General features: G+C 34.4%; 1 protein-coding gene across 6 annotated transcripts in view; it reads left to right on the forward strand.

Annotated features, from left to right (window-relative positions):
- The window catches only part of MAP4K3 (mitogen-activated protein kinase kinase kinase kinase 3), a 192572-nt gene that overhangs the window by 163996 nt on the left and 16281 nt on the right, over positions 1-12295 (forward strand). For all 6 annotated transcript variants that reach the window (XR_011504080.1, XR_001396757.3, XM_070512205.1 and 3 more), the window contains 5 exons: positions 1532-1616; positions 2961-3040; positions 7278-7338; positions 7422-7539; positions 11857-11915. Coding sequence is in view for 4 of the 6 variants with exons in the window: in XM_070512205.1 (XP_070368306.1) it covers positions 1532-1616; positions 2961-3040; positions 7278-7338; positions 7422-7539; positions 11857-11915 (403 nt within the window). In the remaining 2 variants the exon portion in view is untranslated. The remainder of the gene's footprint in view (positions 1-1531; positions 1617-2960; positions 3041-7277; positions 7339-7421; positions 7540-11856; positions 11916-12295) is intronic.

The raw sequence follows: 12295 nt of genomic DNA on the forward strand, positions 1-12295 counted from the left end.
CTCCCAACTCTACTTTTTAGCCTTTTTACTTTTTAATTAGTATAAAGATCTAAGTGATTAGACCTTATCTTACAAAATAATAATGTTTTGAATGTAAAGGGCTCCCAAGTCTAGCAGGGATATATATATAATAGGGATAAGACTTGTATTTGGCTACAAGATAAAACTCTTACGTCAGGTATGCAGTTGACAGGGAATTGCTGATAACTGTGGAATGCCAGGTAGGACTGACTATACAAATTAGCTTAAAGTTGGGACTGGTTTAATTGTTCTGTACCTCATTGTCATTTGGATTTTTAGGGATTTGGCAATACTGTAACGTATGAATTTTAGTAGCTATCTTAAAAGGTAGTTATTAGGATTAGTTAAGTGACACAATTTCTGCCCTACACCATAAAAACTTTTTTTTTTTGGAGGAAGATTGTCCCTGAACTAACATCTGTGGCAATCTTCCTCTATTTTGTGTGGGATGCTGCCACAGCGAGCTCAACTAGCAGGAATGAATGGTGCTAGGTCTGCCCCTGGGATCCAAACCTGCAAACCCTGGGCCACTGAAGCAGAGTGCACCAAGTTACCCACTCCACCACCAGGCTGGCCCCTATAAAAACGTTTTTTTATTAGTCTCCTACTATGTGGCAGTATTACCAGGCTATAATTATTCTTTTTTTGATACTAAAATCTTAAAAATACTGGTTGGTAAGTTTCTATGAATAAAAGGAAATCTTAAGATTTATTATTTTGATTATTTTTTCTTAATATTATTTAATCCATTATAGCCAACTAGTGACATGTTCTCTCTTAGTGTTATCTTTGTGTTTGTGAAGAAAACATTCCTGCTATAAAATTATGCACAGTGCTGTTCTTCTGACCAAATATTTTTGTATTTTTCCCCCAAGTTGTTGGTAGTAAAAGTGATTAAATGAGTAAGCTTTCTTGTATTTATTTATCCTAACCTGAACAATGATTTCAAAATTAACATTTTACTCTTTGAAGATCAAAAAAAAGGTTCAAATGAGTAATACTATATTTCATTATAAGGTATTTATTATCTGAAAGATTTTTAAATGGGCTTGATAAATAAATATTAATGTCAAAGAAAACAGGTTGCTCATTTTTTTTAAAAAATGGTTCTTTATGTTTTGAGATCAAAGTACATATATGAATTTCAAATCAACCATGACTTTTTCACTGTGTAATAGTAAATCTGTTGATTAATACCATTTATAGTCTCATGAAACCAAATAAGATTTTTCACCTGTATGGAGATTATGGTTTCCTTCTTACCTGGGAATGTTATATTGCTCTTGATTTGGGACATGCACATGATACTTCTGTAAACAGATTATTGGGTAGAATTGGTTATAATAAACTGTGTATTTGAGGAGATAGGAAAAACAAAATGACTCTTTATTTTATGTAAAATCTTGTACGAGATGACACTTGTTATTGTGCCTGGAACCTTTGTGGTACCACTATAAGGGAAATAGCTATGACTTGATACATCTATTTGGTTCTTCTTTGCTTTTACCAGATGGGTGCATGTTTTTCAAAGGTTTTTAATGGATGTCCCTTGAAAATTCACTGTGCAACATCATGGATAAACCCAGATACGAGAGGTAATACTGTATGTTACTGTCTGTTATCTTTTTGATTATTTTTTAAACTGAGGCCACGAAAGTGTTAGATTTTATTCATTTTCTGAGTATCTTTCTGAAAAAATCTTGTTAAATTTTTACAAAATTTTTAAGATTAATGTATTTCTCTGTTATTATTAGTGTTTGGGATGACACATAACATTAAAATTTCACTGTGTAGTCACCATATCAATATAATGAAACCATATACTCTATGCCACCCTGATTTTCTCCGAAAAAGTTTCTTTTGCTGCTGCACAATCATTCAATATCTTTGTGTTTTAGACACAGCCATTGCTAAAGGAATTTAACTACTGAGGGCCCAGGGTCTAGTGACCACTTGAGAGGATCTCTCATCTTTAAAGAGATCATAGTAAGAATAGTTGTCATTAGGCACTACCTAAAGACTGTCTGCGTCTTCTCACTGTGTATCTGTATCTTAATCTCTCTCTCTGTAAGATACACATAGAGATGTATACAAACATCCACACACCTATGGATTCTTACTAGACCTTCCACAAATCCAAGGCGCTTTTATTTCACAGGTAGGGAAAATGACGCTTAGAGAGGTTCATTGTTTCACAGCCAGTTGGTGATAGAGCTGCAGTTTGAACCCAGTTCCATTCTATCTGACCACAGAGCTTATGCCATTAATCCACCAGCACTAATCCTAAATGCTGGGCAGTGTGGGAATGCTCTTGGCATTCTAAGTTGTTTCAGCATACTTCAGTTTACTATGAAGAAGTTCTTGACCTCTTGTTTTATATTATCATAAAAACAGGTCAAACAGGACCATGGCCAAACTTGTAGTGTCTTCTAGAAATATTGAGTACCATAGCAGGTTATCCAAGTTTTAGTTAACTTTTTTTAATAGGCAGTAGTCAGATCCTGGTTTTTTGATGTTAGTGCTTATAATAATGGCCCGTCTGCCAAAAATATTTTGCAACTGTATCAGCTGCTCTTGATTTGCATTCTGTATGTTGTTTGCACATGATCCTCACTTAAGGGGGCTTAGAAAAGAAGCTGCAGATTCTCAACCAGTCCTTAGCACCTTCTGATGAATGAGGAGTCCCAGCATGCCACTCTTCAAAACGTCTTTTACATAAAAGTTGTCTTCACTGCTTTGAGGTTGATATTTACTTATAACTCAATCCATTAGGCTAGCGTGTCGAACCACTTATGTGCATTAAAATTAAAAATAAGTATTTACTGCTTATAAATCACAGTAATTTTTTTCATATAACGCATACTTACGGTATTTTAGACTACCTAAGTCCTTTTTTAAAGTATTTTATATATCAAAATCAGTGGATTACTTTATTTCAGATCAATACTTGATATTTGGTGCTGAAGAAGGGATTTATACCTTGAATCTTAATGAACTTCATGAAACATCAATGGAACAGGTATGTTATTTTATATTTTCCTTTTTTAAATTTTATTATACGTAGACATTAAAGAAGAAATAAGTTTCAATTCTGTGAGTTGCTGCCTTTTTATTCGTAAAACCTTCATGGAGCATGTTCTATTTACCAGGTACTGGAGACACATTCATAGGACTAGTCCTTACCCTTGAGGAGCTCATAGTGTAAGAGAGGAGACAGATACATAAACCAATAACTTCAACACTCAGAGTTAGATGTCACACTAGGAATGAGTACAACGGTTGGCCACAGAGGCAGGAGTCACCAGCTCCTCCTGTGGGCAGAGGAGAAGGAGAGACATTTGAGATGGACTGTAAGTGACGATGAGTTGGAGGTTGCCAGAGAGACAGAAGGAGGGAAAATATGAAGCCATGGAATTGTGAAACAGCATGACAAGTATGAGGAACCATGAATGGACAATTTGGAGCATAGAATGAGTGTAGAATAGTAACAGTAAATGGAACTGGATGGATAAGCAGGTGCCAAACTCCAGAGTTTTGTGTGACGTGCTGAAGATCAGATCGATGTTTTAGAAATATCTGTTTGCAGTATGGTGAGAGATGAGACTAGAGATATGGTCAAAGGGTAAAGTATAGAGTGAGGGCAGAAGTGGAGAGGACAGAGAGGAAAAAATGGGGTTTGGAATTGTATGGGGACATTTTTGGTTGTTGCAATGGCTGGGGCAAGCTTTTGGCATTTATTACCCAGAGGCCAAGAATGCTAAACTACCTGCAAAACTGATAATGATGATGATATTAATAGCTGTTACCTGTATAAAGCTTATTATGTGCCAGACACTGTTTTTAAATGCTTTATATATATTAACTTATTTAATCTTCACAACATCTATCAGAAGTAGCTACCATTATTCTCATTTCAGATGAGAAATCTGAGGCATAGAAAGGATTAGTAACTTTTCAAAGATCCCACAGCTTTAGATGGCTGAGCTGGGATATGAACCCAGGCAAGCTGGCTCCAGAGTCCATGTCCTTAACTACTTCACCACGCTGCCTCTCCCACCTGGATTGCTCCTACAGAGAAACTCTGGAGCTAGAGAAAGATTAAAGAGCTGGCATTGGCCAAATTGAATGACCACTTCAACATGGAGGTTAAGGAGAAGTCTAGGTTGACTTCAGGTTTCCAACTTGAGTGACCAGGTGAATGACAGTACCAGTAGGCAGGGTGTAGTATACAGAAGGAGAAGTCGGTTTGAAGGCAATGATGATGGATGCATTCGGTTTGGTCACACAGAGTTTTAGGTGCCTGCAGGGTGTCTAACTAATTCTCCATTATCAATATAAATTGATTACAAATAAAATGGAGATAAAATCCCGTAGGTAATGATAATTTCTTCATAACCAAACATTATCTTTTCTCATCACAACTTCTTTTTAATCAGATTTTCAGACAAGATCCTAAGCTGTATGATATGCTATAAATCTTTTAATCTCGAAGAGCTATACAGAGAAGTGGCTGAAAAATACATAAGAACTAGGGAAAAAAGAAAAAGGTCTCATTATTTATAATAGTAAATAATTCAAAAGTGTAATATTTTTCTTGGATATAATGAAATATCTAAAAATTATATTACTGGTAACAATATTAATTGTAAGGAACAAGACAAACTTCGTGCATGGGTGGGGTAAGCATTTATCAACCTCTCACTTAAGGGATTCTTAAGTGAAGGTACCATCAACCCCAGGCAGCCCCTGTCTGCAGTAACTCCCCTTCTTAGGTGCTCCAGCATTTGGAATTACACTACTAGAGTAATATTTTCTTAGCTAAACATGCCTTCAAAGTGAAACATTTTCCCTCCCAGAGAAAACCTATAAGAGTAGAGAATGAGTAGATGTGAGATCCTAAATTTTTTCATTTTACTGTGAAATTGATTGTTAGGTTGGTTTTCTCTGTACTCTAGGGGAAAGAAACTGGGTGCATGAGTCTGCTAGATAGGGGAAGATGCTGAAAGGTGAGAAAGAAAACAGGGTCTTGACTTTAAATTTTTGTCTGCTTTTATTATGTGTGGCTGACATTTGAGTACTCAGCGCATACCAGTCTTCTAAGCACTTTATGGGAGTATCTTGTCTAATCACCACAACAGCTCTGTTAGGTACTGGTGCGCCAGCTTACAGGTAAGAACACTGAGACACAGAGATGAAGTAAATTACCCAAGGTCACAGAGTCAGTGAGAAAGCAAAGGCAGGTATGTGACTAGGCAAAGTGTAGAACCTACTCTTCTTAACTACTATATGCCTTTATTACATTGATTATTTCACCCAGAGCCTACTTTGCTAAAGGAAGCAGACATTAGAATCTAGAAAAGCTTTAGAGTTTTATTAAATGTGGTTAAAAATGTAAATCTGAAGTGAAATCCAACACTTAATAAAACCTTGCATAAATACTTTTTCGCTGTCCCTATGTTGATAATATGAAAGGAATAGGGGGATGAAGGGAGAGCAAAAGAGGTAAAGCGGCACATCTGTATGATGACGGATGACAACTAGACTTTAGGTGGTGAACATGATGTAGTCTGTACAGAAGTCGAAATATAATGATGTCACCTGAAATGTATATAATGTTATAAACCAGTGTTACCTCAATTGAAAAAAAATGACAGGAATTTGTGTCTTGCTCTGGGCTTTATATATGCTTGTATTAAGGTAACTCACTTATATTTACAAATATATAATCTCATAATAAACCATGGTACTAGAGAAGCTTTGGTACTAGAGAAGTACTTTTTAAGTATTTATTTTTATGGAAATAAACCCAGTCCAACACTGAAAATCAGTTTCTTGCTACTTTGGTAACACGTACTGCTGTGTGGCTTGAAACAAGTCATTGCCCGTTTCTCTGCCTAATTTTCTCAATGTAGCCAATCAATTTCCGATTCTGTTGTGAATGTTTTATGAAGCGCATAAAGTAGGAAATGTTTGTTTATGTCCTGTCAGTCTGAGACACAGCTGTAGGCATGTTTCCAAAATTAAAAACTATATGATAATGCCACATTTTACTTGTTTGGAGAAATTGGGTATTTTATGTGAATATATTTTGCAAATAAATGAAACAATCAAGTTTTATTTAAAATGGATTTTACTTTGTTTCTCCCTCTTTTAATATTACCTCTTCTCTTTTAATTATTCAGGACCATTATTGTGACTTTGTGCTTTAATAAAGTCATGTCCTTAGAGGCCTATTGATTTGTTTCATCATTCATCAGTTTATTCTCTCCATTCCCTAACCCCATCCCAGTGTATCTTAGAGTAACTTAGTAGGAATTGCCAAAGCAAACCCAGCAACAAGCTTGTTAAATCAGAATGCTTTAATTATATTCATCAGTGGTTCTCCAACTTCAGTATGCGTCAGAATCACCTGGAGGGATGGTTAAAACATAGATTGCTGGGCCCACCTTCAGAACTTCTACTTCAGTAAGTCTGGGGTGAAGTCCAAGAATTTGCATTTCTAACAAATGCCCAGGTAGTGCTGATGATGCTCGTGCAAGCACCACCTTGAGAACCACTGATATTTATTATGAAATGTCTTAATGACAGCAGTTCTTTTTTCCATTCAAAATACATGGACTGTGTTCCATGAAATTCCCTTTTCTTTGCCCTAAATACTGATCACTTTCAGGCTTCCAGGGATGCCTCTCATTCTTAGGTAGTAGATTTCAGTAATAAATTCCATATATGTGTCCTTTATGGTTTATAAGTTTGCATCATTTTCTCTCCCACCTCTTTTTTCTCTATACCTAGTGTTTCCGTAGCCTATGTCCCACTACACCATGATCCTTTTTTCTGTCATGCTCCAAAACCATGCATGTCCGTATACTTAGATAAGAACGTTTTTTGAGAAGCACGCAGGAGAGTGTTAATTATTTAACCCCAGAACCAAAATAGAGGACTAGACATTGTTTAAAAATGTTCTTTTTCCCTGCATGGTTTCGGATTACATAGTCCTTACTGTAAGGGAGACTTGAGCTAATCATATCATATTGAGACTTAGATAATGAAATTAAATTGCTAATTTATTTTTTCTTCCAATATAAATGCATATGCATATCATCTTGTTTTAAATGCCTTATAAAATGAATTTCTATAAAAATATGTTTCTTTTTTAAGAACTGGCCTACTGATATGACAGCTTATATGGTAAATATGTACATATTTGCATTGCTGTTACCTATTATCCCTTGTAAACTTTGTGCTTTTTTTATCAGCTATTCCCCCGAAGGTGTACGTGGTTGTATGTAATGAACAATTGCTTACTATCAATATCTGGTAAGTCTTTTAGTTTTTAAAACCCTTACGATTGTTCCTGTTTATGTTATTAGCTTTTATGTCATATTTATTTTTTTCTACAGGTAAAGCTTCTCAGCTTTATTCCCATAATTTACCAGGGCTTTTTGATTATGCAAGACAAATGCAGAAGTTACCTGTTGCTATTCCAGCACACAAACTCCCTGACAGAATACTGCCACGGTAATTACATTTAATTATGTTTTCATCCTTAGAGATATTATGTTAATAATTCACTCTAATAAATAGTTACACTAAAGAAAGTGAAAAAGCACTCAGTTGGGGTTAGTAGAAGTCATGTGAAATGAAACATTGTAAGAAATACTGTTTTCACAAGTGCTTATTTATCACATTCTTCTAAGATTTTTTTACTTTATATTTTCCAATTACATCAAACATTTTCTTTCTGAATTTTTAATTCTGTTTTTCCACAAGGTTAAACTAATTTCTTCTGCAATGTGCTAGTAATTTTTCATCACTTGTATTGCTTTTGACATATTTGTGTTAATTTTAATAAAATCTGTTTTTCTCAAAGTACAGTTTCTAAACTCAGAAAATCAAAATTATTTATTAAAGGTTTTTACATTAGACAATAATTATTTAGAAATTGAGGGATTTTGCTTTTCTACTTTCAGGGATTTTTAATTGTACGCTCTCTTTTGGTTATTATATTGGACCTCGTTTCTTGACTAAAAGGTCTTCTGAGTCTGATATAAATTATATTTTACAAAAACTATGATATAGCCATTCTTCTTTTACAGTATTAATTATAAAGCAGCTAATGTAGAACCTTAGCTTTCATGTACCTTGAAAATCTGTTGTTCTCAATTTCTGAGTTTACAGTATAGCTAAGATTTACTGCTTTGTGCACAAAACCTTTTTAAAAATTAACCTTTTTGATGAAAATCATTTAAACATATACTGCATGCTTTTCTGTCTTCTTGAAATAGATTACTTTGAGTTTCGTTGGATCTTTTCATGATGACTCGGAGTTGTGATTATGAACTTGATTTATTATCCTGTACTCTCATATTTGTAGTGGAGTTAGGGGTGTTGCCCCAAGAATGGGGTTGGGACTTTCTTTCTTCTCATATAGTTTCTCTGTCCTTCTTTTTTCTCCCAGCTGCCATTTTGTGCTGCTGCTCTTCTCCTACTTATAGCAAATCTTCATGCAGCTCTCTCACTTGCAAATCCTAAATTCTTGGGGGCGTGGAAACTGACCACCAAGCTTTAAAAGTATATATAAGATACAAGTGAAGAGCCCCCAAGGAATGTAAGGCACATAAACTTTAATGCATTCATTTTTTTTTTCTCTCAGAATAGAGACTTTGTAGCTTATTTGTTTTTAGCTGTATTCAGTTCTTCAGAATTTTACTGAATATACCAAATATACAAAAAGTATCCTAGTATATAGATGAGACAAAATTGAGTATTACCTCTTCCTCTAAGGAGTTTCCATATAGTAAAATTTTTACCTCGTAAGAGTATTTTACCTCTAAGCTATTATTTCAGATATTTTGTTACAGTCAATCTTTAGGGTCAGTAGCACGTACCAGTGTATCCTTCCTACTTTCTTCAGTTTTGTTATCTAGAAATCAACTACTGTAAAAATCTACTTTGAATTCTCTCATTTATTAGCAGGAAATCTGAAAACCTTTTTTGCATGATGATATTTTATATATGTATTAGTACCATTTCTTCCACCATATAGTGAGCACAAATTAAACTTCCTTTGACTGAGCATCTTGTAATGCCTTGTGGTTCTCATTATAAAGATAGGTACACATTCTACCATATTACATATCTTCTTTAGTAAAGTCAGGCTTTGGAATCCAGATAGACTTGAAATTAAATCCTGCATTGTTCACTTACTGGGTCTGGGACCTTGGATAAGTTATACAACGTCTCCAACGTATTCATCTGTACAATGGAACCAGTATAGCTGTCCTGCAGAGTCGTTTTTAAAAGGATAAATTATGTATGAAAAGTGGTCTCTGGTACCTAATAGGCTTTCAATAAGTAGACCTATTGTCATCATTATTAGGCATGATAAATTGAACTGTGTCTGTAGCAAATCCTAAAATATCCTACATTAAATACATTGAGAATGTTGGTTGACTTAGGATTCCAGTTAATTGGGTACTGGTAAATAAATTTTATTGCCTTTTTGTAAAATCATGACTAAAGTTAATGTAATTATTTAGATTACTATAGAAAATAAATTTTTATAACATTTCAGTATGCTGCCCGCAACTCAGTTTTGAATAGTTCTGTTATTGTTAACTCTAAGCTCTACTTAATAGTGATTTTTCTTGTCTATGTAGTATTCTTCTTTTATGATCTTTCAGAACTGACAGTCAGTCTTCCTGAGTTTTGACTGATTCAGTAACTTAACCCCTAAGTTAACTTTGGAAGCCAGGCGACAAGTTCACAAGTGTGGACCAGGAACATTAAACTTGTTGCCAGTGGAAATCTATCAGGAGCTTGGTTCAGATTTTTAAAAACTTAAAAAGCACTTTGATTCAAGCAGTTTGCAAGAGTATGGGGAATTTTTGTTTTGTTTTAAGCTGTGTGAAATTGCAATGTATATGAAAGGGGCAGTTTTATAATTATTAATCTAATTTATGAATTGAAATGTAAAACTTTTCCTAATATGAAGTTAGTCAAGGGGAACAATAAGGTACTTTAAGCAGAAATTTGAAATCAAGATATTCTTGATTGCATTGTAGTCATTGAGTGCCTCAGCATCAGACTAGTTTCTGTATCACTGTTTAAGTAGTATCAAAAATATTCTGTATTATTGTTTAAATAGTATCAGAAATATTCTAATTCACACAGGTAAGTACTTCCAGGTAGTAACAGTATTTAACCGCTTACCTTGCAAATTCAGAATACCCTTCAATTAAACTGACCCGAATCATAATGAAGAGTAGTAGATTATTTTTTCAAAGTTGAATTGCTATGAACATTGCAGTCAGACACACTAAGACACTGAATTAGAGTATTTTTCCCTAAATTGCTAACTATATGACCTTGAGGGAATTACTAAATCTAAGCCTCAAGTTTCTATGCTATGACCTACCTCATGGCATTATTGGAGGGACTAAATGACACAGAACATGCGAAATGCAGAACGTAAAGTAAGGACTCAGTAAACGTTAGAATGTTAAAACCTAGAATTATTATAAGTTTTTGTAAATGTAAACATAAGCATATAAAACATACTAAAAGCTAAAATTACAATACCTTGATGTTATACGCTTGGTTATTTCTCAGCTGCCACTTGTACAGTGACAAGAACATCCATCAAGAAGATTCTTCTGAGGTTGTTTGGAATTATGTTGAGCATCACACATGCTTTACAATTTTATGTTGCCAGCAAAGCACAACTATGATTTTTTTTTTTAACTACCAGTGCAGAATAGTGTTCTAATCTGTGGCACATTTACACATTTAAAAGAAGTTTAAATATGTGTACAGAAGAAGTTTAATATGAGGTTTGCACAACTTGGTGCACTATAATGGAACAGTCTCCATTATATTAACTTTCATTTATAAAAGATATTTGAGTATATGTGTATTTTTTAATCATAGTTTTAAAAAATAATTTAAAATGGATTTTTACATATTAAATCTGAATCAGATGTTTGTGGAACCCCTAAAGCACCTTTGCAGAAAATCTGCATCCTGCTTTCCCTGAGTTGAGAAAATGTCTAAATGAAAAGTTCCTACAAATTGTTTCAGTGTTAAGACAACTTTTTATATACCTTAAATTTATTATATGTGCTAAAAATATCTTTTCCCAATTTGTGGCTTATCTTTTCACTTCGTCAATGATAATTTTAGGCAAACCGAAGTTACTAATGCATTCAACAAACTCTTTCAACAAAGTGAATGCCACCTGTAGTTTGAGGTGCTAGGGATGCATCAGAGAAAAAATATCAATGTTCATCAGTATTTTCCTGTATAATTTGTGGGGTTTTGCATTTTTAAAAGAAATCACAAGTAGGGGCTGGCCCCGTGGCCGAGCGGTTAAGTTCGCGCGCTCCGCTGCAGGTGGCCCAGTGTTTCGTTGGTTCGAATCCTGGGCGTGGACATGACACTGCTCATCAAACCACGCTGAGGCAGCGTCCCACATGCCACAACTAGAAGGACCCACATCGAAGAATATACAACTATGTACCGGAAGGGCTTTGGGGAGAAAAAGGAAAAAATAAAATCTTAAAAAAAAAAAAAAAAAAAGAAATCACAAGTAATATTCATCTACAATCTAAATATTATATAGAGTTTTTTCCTATTTAAATCCTTAACCAATCTGGAATTGATTGGAGGAGGGATGAAGAAGAGATCCAATTTATTCTAATTATTTTTAATAGATGACCTATTATGTCAGTACCAATTTATAACAACTCATCCTTTCTCCACTGATCTCTAACAGCACCATTATCATATACTAACTTTGCCTACATGTATCATATATTTATTTTCATTTACACTTAGGAAATTTGCTGTATCAGCAAAAATCCCTGAAACCAAGTGGTGTCAGAAGTGTTGTGTTGGTAAGTAAACTGTCCAATAACATGTAGCTCTCCTGCTTTTGCAGAGTGGATAAGAAAACCCTGAAGCTCCTTTTTAACTCTAATGTAAAACAGTTATTACTCCAGGACATTCTGCTGGTAATAGTTTATTTTTTCCCCTTAAGTAAAACAAATATCTTGGCCATTCTATCTCCTTGTAAACTAAACCTAATTAGTACCTTGATCATAACAGTTGTTTTGCAAATAATTTGTTAACTGGCTAAATAGAGAAAGTAGAATGACTTTTTATTACAGCACTTTATCAGACCGTGTTCTCCAAGGGGCCTGTTAGTTCTTGCTCACCATTCTGCTTAGTAATGGCTTATAGACTGCATTTACTCATTTGGCATGTAATTTCATGC

This window comes from Equus asinus, chromosome 6 (genome assembly GCF_041296235.1).
Source record: "Equus asinus isolate D_3611 breed Donkey chromosome 6, EquAss-T2T_v2, whole genome shotgun sequence".
Classification (NCBI taxonomy): Eukaryota; Metazoa; Chordata; class Mammalia; order Perissodactyla; family Equidae; genus Equus; species Equus asinus.